General features: G+C 41.2%; 1 protein-coding gene across 10 annotated transcripts in view; it reads right to left on the reverse strand.

Moving 5' to 3' along the window:
• Mapk10 (mitogen-activated protein kinase 10) overlaps window positions 1-25,474 on the reverse strand; it is a 288,581-nt gene that overhangs the window by 188,108 nt on the left and 74,999 nt on the right. For 3 of the 10 annotated variants that reach the window (XM_076546805.1, XM_076546799.1, XM_076546801.1), the window contains exon 3: window positions 7,033-7,152. The exons of 6 other annotated variants lie outside the window; for them this stretch is intronic. In XM_076546805.1, the coding sequence (XP_076402920.1) occupies window positions 7,033-7,053 (21 nt within the window). In that variant the 5' untranslated portion in view covers window positions 7,054-7,152. Of the gene's footprint in view, window positions 1-7,032; window positions 7,153-13,563; window positions 13,804-25,474 lie in introns of those variants that run through there. One more of the 10 variants, XM_076546800.1, reaches the window with a different exon arrangement.

Raw genomic sequence — 25,474 nt, forward strand, 5'->3', positions numbered from 1 at the left:
AATGGTTTTGTTTTAAACATGGATGTACAGGTGTCTGTCTTGTGTCCCAATTTAGGTTTGTTCCTGTGAGTGTCTCTCCAAGAGCAGCTAACCGGGTAATCTGGCACTGCTCTCCACACTGATCTCTGCAGTGGCTGCGCTGACTTACATTTTCATCAACAGGGCACGCGGGTGATGCGTCTCCCGCCTTCGAACCCATACATGCAGTTGTTTCCTTGGTGACTGCCATCCTGACTGTGGTGAAACAGAATCTCAGTGCAGTTTTGATTGACATTTTCTTGATGGGCTAAGGATTTTCTGTATTTTATAATACTTCTGTATTTTATAATACTTCTTACTCTTTTTGTTGTTGCTCGGTTTTTGAGACAGGGTCTCTCTACATAGGCTGTCCTGGGACTTACTATGTAGACAAAGCTCAAACTCAAGAGATCCACCTGCCTCTGCCACCGCTGGGATGAAATAGGTGTGCTACCATGCCCTTTACTCTTAATGAGTTTTATCTGGTTCAATCCATCAGCCCTGAACCCGCCTTCAGTATTCTAATTCCACTAAAGCTGGTCTGTCCAAGCTGAAGTCACGTCTAGCCCTGACTATTTATCTCTGACAAGACCTTGCTGTACCTTTCCTCATCTGAGTCGCTCTGGTCCAGGCCACCGTCACTTGTGTCCTGGCATGACAAGCAGCCAACAATTAACTTTTATTTGGAGATAAAGCTGAAAGCAGTTAAAAGAGCAGAGACTTTATATCTGGCTAAATGACAATCCAAATGGTTTTATTTGAGACCATTTTTCAATGTAGCCTCAGCTGGCCTCCAATTAGTGATCCTTCGGCCTCAGCGGTGCGTAACACCACCTCTGGCTTGAATCTCAAGTCCAGCACTTCCACACTGGTGCGTGAACAAGTGAATGAAACTATCAGAGCTTTTGCTTTTCCTTTACATTAGGAAGAACAAGGCCCCTCCTTAATGTTTAATAAACACCAAAGATAATGTATATTAGTGTCTGTATATAATAAATGCTGCACAACAGTGGTAGATTGTAGCATCATTTATAACAGTTGTAACCTCAAAGCTATTGTACAACAATCCAACCCACCAATCATTTCCATTCAGAAAGATGTTAAAATTAACAATATCAAATATTGTAATTAACTGTGATTATTGTGTTATTATTTCTATTTGTCACCAATATGAGTGACTGAAAAAGTCATTGTACTCATTTGTGTTTTTGTAAACTTGACCCTAACTTGAGTCATCTGAGAAGAGGGAACCTCAGCCTAGGAAATGCCCTCATCAGATTGACCCGTAAGTGAGCATGTGGGGCATTCTCGTGATTAATGGTTGATGACTGCCAGCAATGCTACCCTCGGGCAGGTGGTTTTGAACTGTAGAAGAAAGCAGGCTGAGCAAGCCATGAAGAGCAGGCACTAAGCAGGCTTCCTTCATGGCTGCTGCTTCAGTTCCTGCCTCCAGGTTCCTGCCCTGAGTTCCTGTCCAGGCTTCCTACTTGAAGGGCTATAAACCATGAGGTGAAATTAACCCTGTCCCCTTGAAGCTGCTTTTGGTCACAGTCTTTAGCACAGCAATGGAAACCAAACTAAGATGGTTTGCATTCCATACGTGTATCTCTTACTTAGAATTAAATGTGATTTAATTTTGAAATCTCAAGTTAACAAGAAAAATGCTGTATTAATTCCATTCTGTCCCCTACGAGTGTAACACAATATGACAGGCTTCATAGTGTATCACTTTCCGTTAACATTGAAGCTATTTTTGTAAAGTTGCCGGGATATTTGGCATGGTTGCCAGTCCAAATTAGGAATATGATTTTTCAAAGTGCACACATTCAGAGAGTGAAAAACTTTCTCTGGCAGTGAGTTTCACACGACAAAGAACAGGAAGAGACATGATAGTTCTGCTTAGCGTCTCAGCATGCATTTTTAAAACATCTTTAAATAGGCCTACCAACCGGCCCAGTCTCTACAATAGCTGGTGTGCTGTGAGCTTTGATTTTTAAGGCCAGAAATGGTTTATTAGCCTCTCCTCCCATCTTTCTTCCCATCGCTCCCAAAGACATCAGGAGCTACTCTGATAACAAAGGACAATGTCTGACCATCCGCAATGTCAAACGAGTTTAAAATGCAAAGTTATTAAACTTAACCTTACAATGAGGCCTTCTTTTCTTTCTTCTGCTTTTAATAAAGGATTATGTCAAGGAAGGAAATGAACTGTTTAAAAGGAACGAATGTCATCCAATTCACAGTAGGCTGCCCAGGTCCAGATATTCTCAGAAATGTGTCCCATTCTCCTGGTGTTTGTTGGACTTTGAATCCATGTGAAGGCGCTGAGCCTGTTCATATACATCCTGTTGCCTGATAGTCTTTAGAAGATGCTGTTATGAAATATGTGGATCCCAGGTCGCTACCGAACACCAAGCTGGCCTGCCCAGGCATGGAATGGGTAACTATGCCGGTTCCATGCCTAGAATCCATGGGCTTTGAGAACCAAGAAGAAGGATGCTTTATTGTATTCTTTTTCATCTCTGATACATGGACGTCAAAGGAGAAGAAATAAAGGACATGTGCATAAGATAAAAGAAGGAAGAGAATGCTTATGGTCCCATTCAAGCTTTGGGCTACACAGAAAATAAACGAGAAGTGTGTTGTGGGTAGATTCTACAGTTACTATTTTCAGCATTCTTTCTTAGGCCGCCCTGGAGCAGTGCCAACTTCATGTCAAGGAGACAACCTGCCACCCTGAGTCAGACTGGGGTCCACTGCTCATTCACATGAGTCTCAGGCCCACTCTGACACTATAGACTAGTGCCTTTCTGATCAACCAGGGAAACATCTCACTCAGAGAGCATTTCACACCTAGCAAGGCTGGTTCCTAAACAGAGATGAACAGGAGAGAAGAAGACAGAAACTGGAAAGGGAAGGTGTGTCAGAAGCAAAAGGCCTGGGCTCAAGAGGAGCGCTGGAAACTTCTGGGACCTCCCTGAAATGCATACACAGCAGAGGAAATGCTCAGGGCTGAGAGCAGGGACATGGGTGGGCTGCAGAGAAGGCCCAGCTTCAGCAGGTGCCTAGCTGAGAACTCCCAAGATCTGTGCGAAGACACAGCACGTCAATAACATCTTGGACTCTGAAAGCAGAGTCCTTTCTTTCCCAGCTGGCAGAACACTCAACAGCTAGATGACTATAGCCCACAAGTCATTTAACAATCAGTATTTCTGTTTCCTCCTCTATAAAACTGCATAGCCCCAACTCTTCAGTATAGAGATGAGGTTTTCAGGGTCAGTACTGGGAAATGGATCAAGTGCTAACTGGCCACATGTCAGGTATCTGGGTGACAACAAATACATCTGGAAACACAGGTTAAGCATGAGCTTGAAAGCCAATGGGAACTTTCCGTTTTCTCTATCATGCCAAGGCAACTGGAGCTATTATTAGCATACCTCCTACAGATATTCATTCAAATCATATAAAAATAAATAACAAATGAAACTGGTTTAGCCCAGATTGACCAGTATAGATATTAATATTTCAGTATGCCATGAATGAGCTCCACTTCAGGGAAGCTCCATTCCCTTGTCAAACTGAAATTCTCGTGTCCCTCTTGAGGTGATTCACCATCACTGCTGACAGTGGTTTAGTTTGGGTCTAGTCTGACTTGATTTGTTTTACTCTCATTTTCTTTGGAGCATTTCCCTCATTAAATTTTTCTTAGCATGTATTTATCACCAAAAAAATGATAACAATGATCTTCAGCATGCCAGCTTCATAGATGCATATTCATGTCCAAGTGTCTCTGTGATATGTTGACTGTGAGTCCTTTAGATAAATACCTGGGAGCAGTGTTGCTGAGTCATATGATAGATATGATTTTCATTTTAAGGAAACGTCCAGCATATACTACCTTTTGTTGGGAGCTGATTACTAAGTCTACACTTACAAACCAGGTCTAGATAATGCCAATCATTAAAAATATGATATCATCATGACAGGCACTGTGCCCATCCTTAAATTATGTTTATTAATTCTTTGAGACTTTTATACAATATATTTTGATCATACTTACCCCCTCCCCAACACCTTTCATATCCACCACCCTCTCCCCTAGCTACCCACCTTTGTGTCCCCTTAATTTCTAAACACATCAGGTCTAACTTGTGCTGACTGTATTCTTGGATGTGTGGTCTTTCATTGGCACATAATCGACTTACCAGGGTTCCACTCTTAAGAAATACTGACTCTGACTCACCTAGCAGCTATCAATTGCCAATGCCTCCTCAGTTGGGAGTGGGACATTGTGTCCATCTCCCCTCTCCATGACGGAATTTGGTCTGACTTGAGTATGAGCAGGTCTTGTGCACACTGTCACAATCACTATGACTTTATATACACAACTTCCACTCCATCCAGAAAATACTGTTTCCATGTACTTATCCACCACCTCTGGCTCTCACACTCTTTCTGCCACCTCCTCCTGAAATTAACCCTGAACCTTGGAAGAGGTGTGTATGATATAAATGCTCTAGTAAGGGCCATGTAGTCCACAAACTGTTCATCTTTGAACCCTGATCAGTTGTAGCTCTTGGTGTAATTGCTATCTGTTGTGAAAAAAAAAAAGTTTCTCTGGTAAGAACTGAGAGACTCGTTGATCTACGGGTAGAAGGACAAGCCATTCAAAGACCATTTAATAGCATGTCCATTGAGCATCATAAAAGTAATAGGTTCTCCCCTAGGATCTATGATCAATCTAGTCAAAAGTTCATGGTCTGATAATAGTGTCATATATGGGCTTCCTCTTGTGCCGCGGGTCTTAAGTCTATTCAGAAAATGGTTGACTACTCCTGTGTTTATGTCGTCATTGTACCAGTAGCATGGCTTACAAGCCCGTTGTTATTGTAGTTTGCAGGGTCCACAGATGGCCAATATTGATAATTGCTTCTCTTGTCTAGCAGCATACACAGCACCTTCTTGCAGTATGAAAACCAGCCAGTATGGATGAAGGTTTCAGGTCAGTACTGGCTTGATTTCTCCATGTTCTATGACTCAAATATATAGAAAAAATCAGCAGTCAGGTTGAGGACCAACATATAAGCCTACACTCTTACAGCTACCTGATATTTGAAGAAAAAAAAAGGCCAACAATGCACATTGGATAAAAGGTAGCATTTTCAACAATGAGATTAAAGTAGATGGCTACATGTAGAAAAATGAAATTCAACCCTTATCTCCTCACCCTGCACAAAATTCAATGCCAAAGAGATAAAGCGCCTCAAGATAAAACCTGAGACTCTGAATCTGATAGACAAAGTTGGGATACACTTGAAATATAATTAGTTCAGGATAATTAGCACAGGAAAGGACTTTGTAAATACAACCCTGTTTGCACAGGCATTAAGCACAACAGTTAATGAATGGGACCTTGTGAAACTGAAACACTTACGTAAAGCAGAAGATACCATCAACTGAGTCAAAAGGCAGCCTACAAAAATGGAGAAATAAATCTTTACCAGCTTTATTGGTTAGTTTTTATGTCACCTTGACACAAGCTAGAGTCATTTTGAAAGAGAAAGCAATTGGGAAAATGTTTCCACCAGACTGGCCTGTAGACAAACTTGTGGGGTATTTCCTTAATTACTGATTGATGTGGCAGGGTCCCACCAATTATGGGTGGTGCCACCCTAGGCTGGTGACCCCAAGATGTATAAGAAAGCGGGCTGAGCAAGCCATGAGGAGTGAGTCAGTAAGCAGCACCCTTCATGGCTTCCACACCAGTTCCTGCCTACAGGTTCCTGCTCTGACTTCCCTCAATGATAGAATGTTGCCTAGAGTTGTAAGATAAATAATTTTTCCTCCTCAAGTTGCTTTTAATTCTGGTAATTTATCACAGCAATAGAAAACCTAACTATGACACCAGCTATACATCTGACAGAAAGTTAGCTTCTACAATACCCCCCCAAAAAAAAAATTTAAAAAAACTAAACATGAAGAAAACAATCCAATTTTAAAAATGGGGCATGGAACCAAATATAGAGTTCTCAGATTTTGAAATACAAAAGGCCAAGAAACATTTTTTAATGTTCAACATTATGTTTGTTTGTTTGTTTGTTTCTTTGTTTTTCAAGACAGGGTTTTTCTGTATAGCTTTGCATCTTTCCTGGAACTTGCTTTTCAGACCAGGCTGGCCTCAAACTCACAGAACCCCTTCTGTCTCTGCCTCCCGAGTGCTGGGATTAAAGGCATGAGCAACCACCACCCGGCCAATGTTCAACATTCTTAGCCATTTTTGTTGCTATTTTATAACTGTAATTTTTCACTGATATAAATCATAATGTAAGTATCTGTGTTTTCTGATGGACCCAAGGAGTCACGGCCCAGTTTGAGAACTACTGATCTAGACCGATGATTGGAACATAAAATATGCTCAGGAAAGTTCTGTAGGAACTCATTCATTGAGACAATTAGATAATGCCAAAATTGAATTTTTAGCAATATCCATACCCATATAAATATACAGACAAACTGCTCCTCTACTTAACTTTTGCTATTCCTGTAGAACATAGTGAGTGATTCACTAATTTGTCAAGGCAGAGACTTACATGAGACCCTGAGTTCCTGCCTTTTCCTCATGCTGCATATGAGATTCCTCGGGATGTCATGCCCACACTACCAGAAAACATATCATAAATCCTGTTACCATCTTCCCATATTGAGCTCAACACCAATCCAAGTATTAATATCATGAGGCAATTGAAATGGTCATTGAAAGCTTATTACTTCTGCCCCTCCATTGATCCCCGTTAGAATTGGAATAATATCTAAAGGGATTACAGCAACCCACAGGTTCTGGAGCAATCGTCTCTCACTCCCGCTGTGGGACCCCATCCTCTCCTACTCACAGTATTCCAGTTATACTGTCCTCCCTCCTAGACAGCCAAAGCTCGCTCCACCACTGTGTGTTTGCATGTGATGCTACTTCATCTTGACCTTGATGTGACTGACTTTTCAACAAACCAGACTTACCTGAAGTCTAACTGACGTCATTGGCCAGCCCTGATGCTTTCTATTATCACTCCGTTTTCCAGTGCTTCATAATGTCCTTGGTGGTCTAGTCACTAGGATTTGAATACTTCATGACATATGCTATGTGAGAGGATAAATAAGTAAATGATGAATAAATTATGCGAAATTATGCTTTCTCTACTTCCCCCATTAGGAGGAAAATTTAAATTTTTTGAGGTAAGTAGCTATTTCTCTGCCATTCTACTGTTTTCAGTGTCAAAAACAGTGTCCAATATCTTAGTATTATCACCATTAATGTATACTATAATATTTATATATCAATAATTTGTCCACTCCCTTTATAATGTTCACAAATTACTAAAGTGTACTTTTCTGTGACTAAAATAGTGAGGACTAATGAAAGTGACATTAATTCACATTTATACCACAAGGTAGAAAGATAAATAAACAAGTGATTATGTATAATATAATATTCTTTGTGTTCCTCTCTACATTTCCTAGACAAGCTACATAAATTATTAGAACTTGCTAGTACACTCGAGTGAGCTATTAGGCTGCATGCTGAGTATGTTGTCCATCACTATGAATGACATGCCTAAACTCTTTAATGGTTTTGGCTCCTGTCATTTTGACAAATTCAGATTTGTCTTCCACGGCCTCACGGCCTCAGAACTCTTTTTTAAGTTCATTCCAATTGTGTCTTCTAAACTCTTCCCTTCTCGTGGCCATTACTATCTCACTACATTGCATGAGTTCTTACTCTGACCTCCTAGGGCCTAGTTCACTTCAGATAGTGTTGGATGCCTACAAGCCACAGTCTGTCTGTCTTGTGTTAGCACTCAGGGCCCTGGGTCATTATATATGTGCTCTCACCTCTATCCAGACCACTTCAATTATTACTTCTTCTTGTCTTTTACCCCCTTTGTCTCTCCTATTTGGAGAGCAATTTCACTTCAAATACTACATTCTTTTAGCTCATCTGTTCAATTAGACTCAATCATAATTCAATTAATAGAATCTCATAATCAATAAAAAGCAGGCAAGAAGCAATATCCTAACATAAGCCACGATGGCATTAAATTCAATATTTGGCATTAGTGTGAAGAAAATATAATAACAAAAATCTCCATATAATTAAATGAATATGTTAATGAAATAATTCCAATTGAGAGATTTTTTATTTTTATTTTTATATGTAAACACAGACAAAGTATAATTCAAATTCTTAAACATTATTTTTTAAAGTAAGGTATTCCAGCACTGAGACTACTTTAGGATTGTGGCCAGTCCTAGTTTGCTTTTATTCTTATTTAATTAGTGCTTAAGAAAGTATGTCCATTACAAGGTAAAAGGGCATTCTTTCATTTTTCCCAAAAGTTTGTTCATATGCTTATATCATAGTCTATCTTAAGTTTATACCACAAAAAAGAAAATTTTTCTTTTATTGTAAATATATTTTTTCTCACATATTTATCCTCATTATGTATTCCCCTTCCTCTACTCTTCCCAGATATTTACATTAATTTTTAATTAGTTGAAGATTATCTTCTGAGAAACATCAAAACATAACACAATGCAGGTACATCCTTAACAATTACCATATGCCAGGTTTATCACTGTTACAATTATGGAAATAGTTGTTTTTGTTGCTTAATACAACTCTTTTTTTTTTTTTTTTTTGGTTTTTCGAGACAGGGTTTCTCCGTGTAGCTTTGCGCCTTTCCTGGAGCTCACTTGGTAGCCCAGGCTAGCCTCAAACTCACAGAGATCCGCCTGGCTCTGCCTCCCGAGTGCTGGGATTAAAGGCGTGCGCCACCAACGCCCGGCAACTTAATACAACTCTTGTCCACATAAAGAATATCAAATAGAAGTAGGCTAAACGTAGCTCATGGGTGTGGTGAGGATAACCCATAGGTGCCAACCGCCTCTAACCCATCCTCACTTGCTGACTGCACTACATGTCTTCAAGCCTTTATTTATCAAGAGCTAATTACACCATCCTTATGAAAATCACGTGGCTTGGCCAATGGTCTGACCTTCTACACAGACATGCACATCAACAACCATCTTCAAAATGCTCAGTGGCATTCCAGACAGCAGGCCCAGACCCTAGAAGCCAGACTCTTTTTTAACAAATATAATGTTATTTTGCAAAACTTTTATATAAAAATAAAAAACAAAAGCATATTTAATGATGCACGTTACTATTTAATGAAATTTTTCTAAATAAAGATTTTATTTTTAATAGAGGGTCCACACCACCAAGCTCCAGTGCAATAGAAGTGAAATAAGAGCCATGTAGCTGAGTTGTGCCCTGCCTAAGGCATCACAAAAGAAGGGCATTGTTCTCAGAGTTCACAAAGCTGTAACAAAACCAGCATCATCAGCAAAATTATAACTTCTCAAAAGAGCAGTGCACATCATCCTCGACAATCCTGTTAGTAAAATCAACTAGTGATTCTTAGGTAAACAGGTTCCAATCTCATGTGTATACCATGCATATCAACTCTGTATGGACTCACAGAGACAGCAAAATACTTTCAGAAACATAAAATTGTATCATTGTGTCAGTCTCTGGAGAACTGCACTGTGGGATATTTATTTAAAGGGGCTGCCCTTATTGCCAAGAATCGCCATGTCAATTCAGCCAACATTTGTTACACTTTTGGGAAGAGTGACTTTCTTAATGAGGATTTTGCCAATTTAGTGAATTAACAGTAAAATATTTTTTCTAAGAATTTTACATTAGACATTAAGGATAGAGTGCTGGTGTCTATATTATTGATATCATTAGTGACTAATGTCTGTAGTGACTAATCTTGATTGGAGGCTGTGCAGGATTTAGAGCTACTTATGACACATACCCCTGGGTGTCTCTGTAAGAATGCCTGTAGGAAGGGTTAACTGAGGATGAAAGACCTAAATTTGGGTGGCACCATCCTAGGAGCTGTGGTCTCAGGCTGAAGAGAAAGGAGAACCTGAGAGGCACACAAGTAATCCTTTCCCTTCCTGACTTCTGAGGCAGCGTGCCCAGCCACCTCAGGCTCCATGCTTTCCACCATAATGGATCCTCACCCCTCACACTGTGATGCAGAAACCTTTCCTTCTTTAGGTTTCCTTAGTCAGACATTCTGTCACAGCGAAGAGAAAAGCAAAAATCGTATTGTACTAAGTTAGAAATTAACATATAATAATCTAATTTTGGCTGATGTATCTAAATACCTCCCAAGTTTTTCAGGCAAATTGAGACTCATTGAATATTAATTTATTGGATCAAAATATTTCTCTATATTTCATTTATTTTTTCTTATTAAACATTTTAAATTCTTTCTTTGAGAATTTCGTACACTTGTATTTTGATTGTGCATTATTTTAATGCAGCATTAATCTGGGCTGCTTCAGAAGAGTGAGCTTATATACAATTTCTGTGAATTTTCTTTAAAATTCAAGTGCTGGTACAACTTTCCATAGACAAAAGAAATAATCCAGCCCCAGAACCAACAAAGTCCACTGTCTAACCCATATCTTTAAATACCCTTTGCCTTCATCCATTGGTTGACGCTCTTCCCCACCTGTCTGATACCCTTTGCTTTCATCCATTGGTCGACGATCTTCCCCACCCTCCAGATACTCTTTGCTTTCATCCATTGGTCGACGCTCCTCCCCACCCTTCAGATACCCTTTGCTTTCATCCATTGGTCGACACACTTCCCCACCCTTCAGATACCCTTTGCTTTCATCCATTGGTCGATGCTCTTCCCCACCCTTCAGCCATCTAACCTTTCACTTTCACCCATCTTCCCAGCCCTCACTCCACCTTCATGCTTCCTGGGGAACCTTCTGTCCCTTCACTCAATTGCTTTTACCTATTGGACTCTCCTTTTTCTCTCAGGACAATATTGCTGGGTGGAAACTGATCCTTGATTCTATGTCCAGTCTCTGAAGATCTAGCCAGTCCCTAGAAGTTTCTAACCCTGCTGTATCATATTGTCTTAGTCGGGGTTTCTATTACTGTGAAGAAACACCAGGACCATGGAGACTCTTATAAAGGAAAACATTTAATTGGGGTGGCTTACAGTTCAGAGGTTCAGTCCATTATCATCATGGTGGGACATGGTGGTGTGTAGGCAGACATGGTTCTGGAAAAGGAGCTGAGAGTTCTACATTATGATCCCCAGGCAGCAGAAGTGAACTGTGACACTGGGCGTAGCTTAAGCATAGGAGACCTCAAAGCCCACCCCCACAGTGACACACTTCCTCCAACAAGGCCACACCTCCTAATAGAGCTACTCCCTTTGGGGGCCATTGTTTTTCAAGTCACCACACATATCAACTGCTGTCAGCAAGTCTAGAGGGATTTTAAGGTTCCCAGGATTCTAGTGCACCTCGCAGCTGGTAGTTACCTGCCATTCAAACTAGATGGAGAAGATTGAGGTTAAGCAATTTCCTCAGTCAAATTCAGGAGAACAAGGTATGTGACTTACAGCTGTGTTTCCCAAATTCAACACTTTCTAGGCAATCACGGAGACCCTATAAGGCCTTTTACATACAAAACACCCTGTCTTCAAAACTGCTGTCACTGGCACTCACAAACATTCTGTACTTAGCCAAAACAAAGGCTCTTAACTGAAACAGAAAGTTAACCCTTGATAATGATTCCACAGTCTTGTGAAAGCGTGTTCCAGTGTTTTTACAAGATCTGTATGCTGTTCTTGTGATCGTCTTAAAGAATGGCCTCCACTATACTGTTTGATGAACAAAAACATGAAGAGTACTAATTCAGTATGGTTTCTGAGAAAAATTTTAACCAGTTTCGTGTCAAACAAGGCCACTGGATGTTTCCTTGTTACAATATAAAGAAGGCCCCAAGTCAAAATACTCTATACAATTTTTCAGATAAAATAAATGTAGAGTTTATGTCAAAAGAATGATGCAGATAACTTCTAGTTAGTGACACAAGATATTTAAACCAACCGGTATGTCTAAGACAGGACAGTGACATTTATTCCTATTTTATCAATGTGGAAGACCCAAAAAATAGCAAAGACTAGAGAAAGTTTTCCCTCTCTAGAAAAGACCACCACAGTGACTCTGTGTCTTCCCAGAACTAAATCTGGAAATCAAACATGATCTTCAAACCGATGGAAAGGACAAGAGAAGTCAGGTGTGCCATCCGCTGCACATGCTGTGGTCACCAGCTACGTGTGCTATCATTGCTAACAACCTGTGAATTGTTTTAATGAAAGAGCCATTTTATTTAGGAAACCGCCTACATTAACTAAGGCACCCTTTTCCATTTTCTTTAATCTCAGTGTTCCTAGTACTTTATAGTGTTTGACTCAGTGACTGAACATTGCTGGTATTCGGTGCCTGAATGCCTACTTGAGTGGTAGAAAGAGCATGGACTGTGTATGTGCAGCGGCTGCGCCTGACGAAACTTTGTATTTTCTCCTAGGAGGATCCACAAAGCATGGCTCATAATTATTGAAATGTTAAAAATGTACTTTTGGACTTCACTGTCATGAAATGGTTTTTACTTATGTGTGAAAAACAAACATTTTTGGCATTTTATTTATGAGACTTTTGCTATTGTGTTTTGTTTGATTGGTTAATTCATGTGTTTATTATTTCTTTTGTTCATAAATCAATTATCTTCTAATTCCTCAAAATTACCACAAAATATTCCAATAGTCTCCTAGTATCTATCTCTATCTACTATCTTGCCTCCACCTAATGGCTACTTAAAACTAATTTTTCTCTTTCAAATCATACTTTGATTGCCATAAAATAATTCCATTTTATAATTCACAAAAAAAAAAAAAAACACAATTCTCCAGGACTATCCACAGCAGAATGGTATGTTGCGACAGAGGCACTAAAGCTACAATGTTTTTAAAAGCCTGTGTGCAGTTGCTTCTGACATAACAGGGCAAAGAAAGACAGACAGGCAGTCACCTGAGGAAGATCAAAGTTACATCTGTCGCTACTTGTTGGAAAGCATGGGAAACCATAAGTCAACCTTGACTCCTCTCTTTCCTTTCCCATGCACCAACAAACCAATCATCCATCACCAGTATTCACTCCATGTTGATAAAGACAGCATTTACTATGTCCTTTACCATTGCCATGCTTCCTGTGTATTGGTTCCATTATAGCTCATAATGATCTAAGCATCTGGTACCATGGTTATCACTAATTTACAAAAGAGATCCTGAAGCCTGGTGAGACTAAAACACCCCAGTATCACAGTGCTGGGAAAGAGGCAGCACCAGGGTTTGGATTCAGTCTGGCTCTGTCTGTGGTGCGCCTTGACTAACTCCTCTCCTCCTCCTCTCCCTCTTCCTCCTCTGCCTCTTCCTCTCCTTTCTCCTCCTCCTCCTCCTCCTCTTTCTTCCCCTTCTCCTCCTCTTCCTCCCCCTCCTCCTCCTCCCAGTATTTTTATGATGAGTTACTTCCCTGAGTGCCTTTTTAATAATGAGTTTCCCTGCGACTACTTCATACATGTTTATTATCATTTCTGCTCATATTTACCCCTCATTTCCCTAGTCTCCTCGTATGTGAGAACATTTGTCTTTCTTCCTTCTTCTTTACTGCTTTGTTCTCTTTCGCTCCTGTTAGTCAGCCACTGCTCTCCCCTGTCTCTCCACTCCTTCAGCATCCCTGCAATGTGCTCCAGCTCACCAACATCGTTCAGACAACATCGTTTCTTCTTCCCTTGTTTCCTTGGCCTTTGAGCCGCTACACCACGCTTGCCAATGGAGACGTGCTGGAACCTTCTAGTTATTCTGTCACCAGACCCAACTAAACTGATGTCATCGTCACACGCATCACCATGGTAACTAGCTCATGACTGAAATACGGAAGCACCGCAGAGCAGGGGTCTTTATTGTTGGGTTCGCTTGTTTTTCACTTTCCTAGGAGCCGATTTTCAAACATTTGTTAGCACAAAATTTTCTGTCCACTCTTCACATACCAGCCAGAGATTCCGTTTCGTCCACATTGCTAATTATGATCATGTGACCAGTTATGGTCATGTGATCAGCATTTCGAACCTTGTAAACACCAGTTAAGTCATCTCTTTTATATGATGGTAGGAGGCTTCCTTATTGCCATAGTCTGTTTTTATTCCCACATTAAATTAGCCAAGGGTGGGACTATTTCTTTCATTACATTCATAGCACCTGTAACAATACTGTGACATTCAATTAGTGCTTAACAAATATTTGATGGCTAGGTTAATGAAAGAACAAATAAAAATCATCTTGAATAGTATTTGTCAGTCTTCACACTATTCCTCTTAAGCAATGCCCTCCCTCAGCTCGTGACCCACATTACAAGACAGAGTGGACTATAAATCATCAGAGGCCTGCCTCACACCTTACTTTTCAAAATTCAGCAGTAAAGTGGAGTCGACTCCTAAGTATTAGTAATGGATACTTTCATCAAAGTCAATGCTCTTCTGCATTTAAGTTGCTCATATGACACAAAGTTCAGCCTGGAAAAGAATGGCAGCCTCAGATTTCACTTTACTCAATTGTCTGGAAAAAGAAGGGGTTTTTGAAAGCTCCTGCAGATGAAGAAAAGTCACAGAAAATCTGAAAGTATTGCTGTTCCCTAAGATGAAACCCCTCTCCTCATGCATGGAGTTAATGCTGCTTTAGAAGCATTATTTCCTCAGATGGGTGCTTAACTAACACAGTATGGATTCTGTCTCTAAAGAAAATTTTGATGTAACCTATTTCCAAATTCTGTTCTCCAAGAAACTGAATAAGATATCAGTGCCTTTATATTTCTATATCACACACACTCACACATTCACACACTCACACACATACACTAATAACCATGCATATACACATACACTCACACATTCACACACTCACACACTAATAACCACTCACACACACACATTCACACACTCACACATACACATTCACACACTCACACATACACACTCACAAATTCACACTCACACACACACATACTCACATACACTCTCTCTCTCTCTCTCTCTCACACACACACACACACACACACACACACACACACACACACACACTCAAACTCACACACCCCTATATTTTCTTAGGAGCTGATTACCCTGGCATCTCTGTCTTTTTTCACTTTAGCAGTACTTTTCTCGTCTACAAATGTTATTGTTCCCATCTGTCTTTCACTGCTACTGTCTATTGAACCATTAGGACACTGTTAGATTGATGGTTATAACATGCACTAATCATTTACTGTGCAGCTGCCCCTGATTTAAGCCTTAAAAACCTAGAAGTGAGAAAAGTCATAGAAGGTTCCTCTCTATTCTAATGAGGGAGGAAGGTAATAAACTCATGAACAAAACAAAAATCAAGGCAGGGAGGAGGAATGGCAAGATTTGCCAGGTCAGGGAGCAAATACTGTTCTCAGTAGGTAAATCATACTCTGGTTTTGTTTTGTTTTGTTTTGTTTTGTTTTGATTTGATTTTTTTGAGACAGGGTTTCTCTGTGTAGCTTTGTGCCTTTCCTGGAACTCACTTGGTAGCCCAGGGAAAATCATACTCTGAATGGGTGGCAGCATTTTTGTCTATTAGAGAAGAAAATGTCTATGCAGAAGAAAGCAAACCAAATACCCCAAGATACACTGTGGCTCAGTAAGTAATTCTGACTGGCAGATAGCACTGAAAGGAGCATAATAACTTTAAATCACTTAATCTCCCACGCTGTTTAATTTTCTCTAACAAGAGACATGCGCACAATTTTAATTCCAAGATTAGCAAGCTACTAACATGGATTCACTGTGTGCAGAGCTGGGAAGTGATGTACACACTTTCACACAGAGCTTCAATGCTCAGAGAGTAAGTGTGTGTAAGTGTGTGTAAGTGTGTGTGTGTGTGTGTGTGTGTGTTTGATAGAGTAATATCCTTAGTAAAATGTGATAAGAATTAAGAAGAGCTGAGTCTGGAGTTTTCCTTTGTTTTAATATCCATTTAACAGTGAGACTGTACACTCTCTAATTAGACTACTAATTCCCACAGGTGTGCGCATTCCCCACACTAAGTGGCTTCTCCCTCTGAGGTGGACCTTTTAGTTTGTCCAGAAACCAAAAAAAATTTATGAATATATTTACTTTTGTATCCTGTTCCCTGCTGATAAATGTTTTTTTCCACTTTCCCAATGCCTACCTCAAAAGAAAAACTTTAAGGAATAAAGGAAGAAAAGGAAACAGGAAGGAAGGGAGAGAAGGAGAGAGGGCAGGAGTCGTGAAATCATGCTTTCTAGATACTTACAGGCTGGGAAGTGGAATTTTCCCCTTTTAAGAAATTCTCATATATCAATGTTAAAATTAAAATGCAAGCTTTCAGGGCTCGATATCAGCTCTTATTGATGACTAAAAACATGGTTCAAAGTCACATACCAATTTTAAAATTAATACTGAAATTGCCACACTTTTTTAAAACACCCAAGTATTGAGATACAGAAAGAAAGACTAATAATTGGGTGCATGGGTGTCTGTGGAGATGACAACTTATAAAAAAGGCTAGTTTGGGAAAAGCAAAGTATAATACAGTGTTGTTAGTACAAACTAGAATCAGAAACATTTGCTGAATGGTGTTCTATTACAGTAGTTTGTCTGCATTAGTATTTTGGCACATGTTTTATGCATAACAAAAGGCAGATGTACAATTTCACATATGGAGTAGTGTTTAAAATGAGCAATGTCATCAAACCTGGGCTAATAGCCAAATTGGCCTGAAGGCCTTAGGAAAAAACTGTAGCTTTCAAAAACAACAAAAGAAATGGCCTGAACACCCGTTAAGTAGAGATAACTGGCTATAATTCACTAACTCCTTGATGTGGTGGTACATTTGTATCAGGGTAAGGCCTGCCTTTGGCTAAGGCAGCTACTCTAGAGTATGGGCATGGTGGACTGCTCATCTTCCAGTTGGCTCATTACGCACCAGAAGGAACGTTCAGTTAGGTGTGGTTAAATCACGGAAACAGGACTGAAAATGAAGAGGATTTATATGCACTACAAGAATCCACGGGAGTTAGCACAATGAATAACATCTATTAAATACTGGAAAAAATACTCCTGATTTTTCAACCAATGTCTGCCTGGCAACCTTGTGAAAAGTAAAGAAAAATAAGCTGAATAAATATGCACTGGAATCTAATGATCAATGCTTTATCACCGGTGAGGTGATATCTATATCACTCAGGAGAATGCCCTGAAAAAAAGACATTCTTTTCCTAAACTGATGCCTCTGTCTAATTATAAAAAGACATAAGAAAGAGAGAAAGAAAGAAAGAGAGGGAGGGACGGAGGGAGGGAGGGAGGGAGGGAGGGAGGAAGGAAGGAAGGAAGGAAGGAAGGAAGGAAGGAAGGAAGGAAGGAAGAAAGAAAGAAAGAAAGAAAGAAAGAAAGAAAGAAAGAAAGAAAGAAAGAAAGAAAGAAAGAAAGAAAGAAAGAAAGAAAGAAAGAAAGAGAAGAAAGAAAAAGGGGAAGAAAGAAAGAAGGGAAGAAGGGAAAAAAGAAGGGAAGAGGGGAAGAAAGAGAGAGAAAGAAAGAAAGACATCAGACAATGTCCAGTTGAAGACTGACATAAAATTCCCGACCATTGCTCTTTCAAAGTATCGTTATCACATAAGATAAAGACAAAGGAGCTGTCCTGGAGTCAAGGCAGCAGGTTTGGCAAGCTCTGTCATGTAGGACCCTGGACTGAATCTTGGAACAGTTGTTAAAATCCCCAGCGTAGTAGCACTGCACTGATGTTGAAGCTGGATGGAGACTGTGGAAAAGGTGTTCCCTGTGTTACCTTCTGTAAGTCTAACATAATATCCAAATGGAAAATCTAAATGTATAATATATACAAATAGAGGTATCCTGTCTTATTACCACACTAAGAAATGTGGATTTGTTGTTTGTTCTTTTTCTGTCTCTTTCCCCTCCTCCAAACATTTGTGTTTGTCTGGACTGAGCAAGCAAACAGACCCAAACACCCATGCTGCAGCCCATGTCTCTAATTTCTGATTCTGTCTCTACCATTCACTGTGTAATTTAGGGTGCCTAGACCATTATCACAATACTTATGAAATAGTATTGTTATCAGAATGAATTAATGCATTTGACATAATTAGTGAAGTATGTGCCTACAGCGATCGCTATCAGACAGAAATAGCAAAGCATATAGAGGCAGAGAGATGTCTGCTGTGGAATATCTTCCTGTATGCTGTGAATACATGTGGCTACCATTGGTTAATAAATAAGCTGCTTTGGTTATATGGCAAGGCAGCTTAGAGGCAGGCAGGAAATCCAAGCAAAGACAAGGGGAGGAGAAAGGCAGGGTCAGGAGCAATGCCAGCCTGCCACCCAAGGAGCAACATGCCAGCAGACCGGTAACACCTCAGCCATGTGGCAAAGCATAAATTAGCACAAATGGGTTGAATTAAGTTGTAAGAGCTAGTAAATGATAAGCCTGAGCCATAGGCCAAACAGTTTGTAGTTAATATAAGCTTCTGTGTGTTTATTTGGGACTGAACGGCTGCAGGACCAGGCGGGACAGAAACTTCCAGCTACAGAGGTCTCTTACTGCAGACCCAAGTAGCACAGCTGTTTCCCTCCCCTTACTCTTTTGCTACAATAAAGCTGACATTACTGGAAGGCAACTCAACGAATTCAACCTTTGCTTCAAATTGGAATGTTGATTCTAGAAAGGACGGTGTGCAAAGGGATAGTGTCAAGACCATCAATGAATTAGAAAGTCCCTACCTCCAGCACTGTAGCCAAAGTCTCCTGGAGTGACCCAGGCTGAGCTTGTTTCTTTCCTGGCTCACAAGCCTGGATCTCCAGTGCTTGAGCTGTTTCTGTAAGACATCATATGTCCTCCCAGGAAACCCCTTTGTCTTCCAAAAGGATACCTATTGGTTATGTTATAGTCAACCTAATAGGTGTTGTTTGCACTGGTACCATTATCTACTGACCCAGTTCTAGCTCTGAGGGGAGCAGAGTTCCTGAGCATGGACTTAGGAGAACAGTCTGACCTCACTGGACAGGAATGAAGCTTTCTGAGTCCATGTTGAAAACAAGGAGGGAAAAGAAAAGGCTCCCCATGGGACTGCCATCTGAGTAATGATGAGCACAGTCTTTCAGCCAAGTCTCTATTGTCCATAGTGTATGTGTGTCCCCCCTACAAGGATAAGGAACAAAGATGGCTGCCTATTACTCATTGCTATAATTGATTGACTGTCATAATAATTACTGATGGGACTGATATAAAATTTGAGCAAAATTTGAGTGTGTCTTCAAGATAACCCACTAACACTAGAAGTTCAAACTGCCTTTGAAGTCATATAATGCCCATAGGTATTTTTGTGTTCAAAATCTGGGAAAAACTTGGAAAGGTGGAATTATTACTGAAAAGGCTTACCTGACCATGTAAACTCAAGAACTCAGGAAACTTACTTGACCTTGAAAGGAAACCTTTACCTAAAAATGTAATGATCAGATAACAGAACTGAACTATTCCACAAGCTAGATTGGGTAACACACCACAAGAAACTACAAAAGTCAGAACCACTGTTTGTGAATTCAGTGTGTGTGGGAGACTGGGAATACATGGCTAATGAGGAATCAGAGGTAACCAAAAACTGGGCCCCTGGAGTGATACCACAGGATATTCTCCAAGGCAAATACTGTACCAACATTTGCCCCATTGTACCATAATTCTGATTATCACTTACTGGATATCTGTAATAAGAATAGGCTGAAAAGTTACACTGCTACTATGAAATTGTAAAAAGAAATGGGGTGGCAAATTACATAGGGTAGCAAATCCATAAAGTGCTTAATTTAAAAAATTTTAAGTGCAAAAGTGTTTGAGCATTTTGCATAGGAAGCTTGGGGTTTTAGATGCTTTCTCTCTTTCTTGGAGAATTATTTGTCTTGTTAATAGGTTAATAAGCAACCTGCTAGTTCTATGCCCCACGAGAATATTTCTTGGACACTTCAGAGCTTTTTTTTTTCACAGTGGGGCATTTAAAAGGAATAAGTCTGATTTGTGTGTCTCTGGTGCATTTAAGACTAGGATGTTCTCCATGGCACAGTTTCCTGCTTCCAGAGATACAAGAAATTTTGTTTTTCTTCATCTAAAGACAATCAGCATGCATTTGCTGGGCTGTACCTAAATGGCTGTGTACAAGGTAAAACAGCCTCTCCTGGTTGCAATTTGCTTATCACTCTGCCTAAGATGCACCCTGTAGCCTGACTGAAGGCTTATTCAATGGCAGAACTATTTTGGTTCTCTTCTACCTTTCCTGCACAGGGGATTCTCTGTGTTGCCAGGAGATTTCATGTTTAATTGAGGCAACTCAACCCTGATTACTAACAGTGGGATGCAAACATCCTGATTTACATGGAAGCTAGTTAATGTCTCTCTGTAGAAGCCCATGAGCAGTTTTGGAAAGCCATGCAGACCATGTCATCTAAGCTGAAAGACATCGAGTAAGAAAGGAAAGTTCAGTATAGTATATCAGCAGTATTGGCGAAAAAAAAAACCTCAAACCTCAAGTAGGGTACTCTTTGATGCTAGATCTGGATCATTCCAAACAGCAAAGTGGGGTGCTCTAGAAAAATCTGACTCTGCCCCAAAGAGTCTAAGACTCTTATTAACAAGTAAGAGGCAGATGCACAGCAAATGATAATGTTCTCAGAAGGTTGAATGATGCCAATGTTGACTCACTTTTCTAGCATATTGGAAAAGTGCTGAGAATGAGTTCAATGTTAAAGGTGATGGTGTGGAATGATTGAATGGCTGTAAGACTTGAGTGCCTAGGTATCTGGTTCTGTACAATGGGTCAAAGAATGCTTTCATAATGCTTTGCAAAAAAATAAAAAATAAAATGCCCTTCTTCAGAGGCTAGTTGCTTGAAATTGCTTGAAGATTGCCAAAGAAAGACATTTCACATCTGTTTTTCTATTCCTGTGTGAATTGAAGACCCTTTCTCAGACTGTGAACTGCAAAATAACAGTGTCCCGTGAGATACTGCTTTTACTCCAGGGGGGAAAATGGTATTATCTGGTAACACAAATCTGAGAATTTCTCTCATGTAGTTTTACAATGTAGATTAGCATATTAAGTACTATGAAGACTACCATAATTAACAAACAGAATTAAACAAAACCTCCACCCTTGTTGGCCAAGGATCCCCCTCCTTTCTCCTTTATCCATTCAGTGATAAGAGTAATGAGGCTATTTACATGTTGGGCATTTATTTGTTAGGCCGGTCCCCCAAAGACCATGTGAAAAACAAATCCCATTATCATCGGAACAGACTCAGCACCATTGCTTTTTGGATGAGGAAACGGGCTTAGAAGAGAGTCAAGCAGCTCAAACAAGTGCAGAAAGCTGACAGGAAGAGCTTGAATGTGAAGTGCCTGAATCTACATGCTCCTCTGCCTCCCCTCCTTCCCTGGTGGCACTGAGCATGTTCAGTCCATTCCTCCCTCAGGAAGCTTACTGTTCTCCTGTCAGTTGTTCTTATTTCTCTGAAGGGCTCACTCCAGTGTGTGCTGGCATGAATATTTCTGAATTTTTCACTCCAGTCAGCCTTCCCATTATCACTACACTAGCCATGCTCTCTGTTCAGCAATGTTTCTCCTGTGGTACTTCCTCAGAGCCCAGTGCCTCCCTTCATCTGTAGCAGACATGCTACCCTAAGGTGTGTAAGGCATATGCAGTATAAGTGAAGTAAGACTAAAATGAAGTCCTTTGGACAATGCATGCACACCCCCAATAAACATTTATGATGGTGCTAATGGTTATCTGTGTTATTTCTGCTGTTATGTAGAATAGATGCAGTAGGAAGATTATGAACTTGTTTTCAAGTATCTTTGAATCTTTGTTTCTACCAAGGATAGGAAGTCCAATGACTAAAGAGGAACAAAAGGTATTCATACCATCTCTCAGAAACACAAGTGTTTCTCACTATTCTTTCAGTAAAGACTATAGACTGATGCTTTTCTCAGCTTTATCTCCATGGCCTTGCCATAAGTGGGAAGGCCTTGAAATCTAGCAAAACAATGTAGGCAGCCCTTGCTGTGGTCCCTGTGGCTTTTTGCGTTTCCCTTGGCTTTTTAAGATAAGTGAGTTGGAAGGTAGAATGAATGCATAAGCCGGACAAGTGCTGTTCAATACAGTCTGCATCTTCTGAACACATATCTAAGAGTTCTTCTTGGTTCTTTACTTAAAATCCAAAGGGCGTTAATTATCTGAGCAGAGAAATTCTATGCATCTAGTGCCATTTCATTCATAAATCTGAAAGGAGTCTAGCATTTGTGTGGTTTCGTTGTCATATCAGGTAAGGTTCTTTGGAGAAATGGAAGCAAGGATAGTGTTATAGACGTGGTTACAGATGCAAATGTTGACATGGGTAGAAATGACTAGAGCAATTTAATATAGGAACTGGTTCCTGTGGTTTTAGAAACACCCCTCCCAAAAAGTCTCACAGCTGCCTCTGCAAGCTGGACAGCCAGGAGGGCCAGTGCTGCCATGTGGTCGGATCTCAAAGACCTAAGCCACAGGGAAGCCAGTGAGCCAAGGGGAAGCCAGTGAGCCAGGGGGAAGCCAGTGAGCCAAGGGGAAGCCAGTGAGCCAAGGGGAAGCCAGTGAGCCAAAGGGAAGCCAGTGAGCCAAGGGGAAGCCCCAAGGGGAAACCAGTGAGCCAAAGGGGAAGCCAGTGAGCCAAGGGAAGCCAGTGAGTCAAGGGAAGCCACTGAGCCAAGGGAAGCCAGTGAGCCAAGGGGAAGCCACTGAGCCAAGGGAAGCCACTGAGCCAAGGGAAGCCAGTGAGCCACAGGGAAGCCAGTGAGCCACAGGGAAGCCAGTGAGTCACAGGGAAGCCAGTGAGTCATAGGGAAGCCAGTGAGCCAAGGGGGAGCCACTGAGCCAAGGGAAGCCAGTGAGCCACAGGGAAGCCAGTGAGTCATAGGGAAGCCAGTGAGCCAAGGGGGAGCCACTGAGCCAAGGGAAGCCAGTGAGCCACAGGGAAGCCAGTGAGCCAAGGGGAAACCAGTGAGTCAAGGGGAAACCAGTGAGCCAAGGGGAAGCCAGTGAGCCAAGGGAAGCCAGTGAGCCAAGGGAAGCCAGTGAGCCACAGGGAAGCCAGTGAGCCACAGGGAAGCCAGTGAGTCATAGGGAAGTCAGTGAGTCAAGAGAAGCCAGTGAGTCATAGGGAAGCCAGTGAGCCAAGGGGAAGCCAGTGAGTCACAGGGAAGCCAGTGAGCCAAGGGAAGCCAGTGAGCCACAGGAAAGCCAGTGGTGTAAGCCCACCTAAAGTCTCCAGACCAGACAGGGGCTGCTAACATCAAGGGAGAGAAGATCATGTCCCAGTTCAAAGCGGAACCCCTCCCGTCACTGCTGTTTCGCTCTATCCAGACTCTCCACGGATTGCAGGCCACCACCCGCCTTAGTCTTTACGTAGACTACTAATTCAGATGATAATTCCTTCCAGAAACCTCCTCAAGTCAGGACACGCTCTGCCAGCTTAGGGACTCCTGAGCCCTGTGGAACAGACATGACATCACCATGACAGTGGCATCTGCCTTTGACACTGCAGTCCACCAAGCCACTGGGCCAGCATGCCAGCCTCTGTCAATGCAGCAGCACTGTCCCTGCATCATTGCTGGGCTTTGGAACTGAGGCTGATTCATCTCGGGCTTGAAGTAGCATTGAATTTCTGTTTTCCAGCAGTGTCCCCAGGCAGTCTTCAGGGAGGCAATCTTCTAGAGACTACCACCTCGCTTTCAAAGAGACTGTTGCTTCTCTCTCGTCATACTAGAGATGAGTGTTAACTCAGTCATAGTGACCATATCATGACTGACATTTAAATCACTTGCTGTTTACCATGTTTCCCAATGCTTTCTACTGTTTGCTTTTATAATGTAGATTTCACGGCACCACATGACAGTTTCTATTTTTATTCCAACTGCATAGGCAGAAAGAAGTAAAAGCCACACAGCCACCAAGAGCAGAGCACCTGACTGGCCTCAGAGGTCTCAATCCTGGAAGCCTGATCCAGAGGTCTTGCTCCTGATGGCAAGGATGTGATAAAGAGGGACATATGCATTTTAGGACATGCACACGGAATGAAGAGGAAGGATACCAAGGTCTCTTGAGCCTGAACACATCCATCTCCCCACCAATCCCAGCCTTAGGCAGGAAAAAAAAACCCACAGTTTGTTGGTGAGCTTTTGTGGTTCAGTCAGATCTAATGGGAGAGATGCAAGGGCAGAAACAGCAAGTTTTAGAAGCTGGTGGGCAGCGAGCGAGCTGGAGTCTGTTTGGGAGAATCCAGCACTGTTAACAGGGACAGAGCCCTCTACCTCTCCCTTCAGAGAAAACAGACTATAAACACACATTTGGATTCAGTGGGGACAGTATGTGAGATGACAAAGGAGGAGCATTAATCAGCTGGATGAGAACTGGGCACAGCCAAGAAAGTTTAAATAGCAATGTACTTTGTAAATGATCATCTAGGCGGTAAGCACAGCATTTTACCTTTACAGTCAGTCAATGAACGTTTGAGGTATTGTCTCTGCTTACCACAGTTAGATAGAAATTATAATCCCCTGTTACGGGCAGCTCTAGTTTTCAAATTCTAAGTACCCAGTAACTATTGATTGATGCTATCAAAATATATTAGTTCATAAGGGTTTGTTTGCTCTTTGTGTGTTTTGAGTGCACAAATATATGTGTTCATTTAAAAATGGACAATACACCTGTTTATAATCAGAATCATTTCTCACTTTAGTGTATGGTATTTGTGGGGATCAGGCCACGCCCTGCACTGTCTAAGTTATTGTACATGGTGGGAAACAGCAGCGTTCAGGCCACACTTTGCCCTGGGTGGCTCCACTGTACAAGGCACACTTCATTCCATTTTGTGTGCAAATGCTGAGGCTTAATGGCGTTGTATCTCATTTGCGCGTGTAGACTCCATAGACCAATAACTTATACACGAAAGTAAAACTGCACCAACCATGAACTTACTGAAGTGCCCTGGGAACATGTGGGTGTAGCACACATGGGTATTAAAACAGTATATGAAAAAAAAAAAAGGCATGTGAACTTACTGAACACACTAGGCCAAGGAACGGTACCACGTTGTCAGGTACCGGGCATGCAATGATAATGGTCCCACCAACTTATTTTCTGACAGTCAGGTACATATGTCAACATACCCACAGACAGGGAACTTCCAGGTTTCAGGTCAGCTTGGTCCCTATGGCTTAATTCTGTCCCTTCAAATTACCTCCCATCATCGACCCATTCATGAATATAGGTTTCTGTGATGTCCCTGGTGATAAGGACCAGAAAAATGGAGTAATGTGTGAAAGAATGGTCCACTGGGGAAGGAACTGAGCCACAGCCCAGATATCCTAACCCTAGGTCTG

Source organism: Peromyscus maniculatus, chromosome 10 (assembly GCF_049852395.1).
Source record: "Peromyscus maniculatus bairdii isolate BWxNUB_F1_BW_parent chromosome 10, HU_Pman_BW_mat_3.1, whole genome shotgun sequence".
NCBI lineage: Eukaryota > Metazoa > Chordata > Mammalia > Rodentia > Cricetidae > Peromyscus > Peromyscus maniculatus.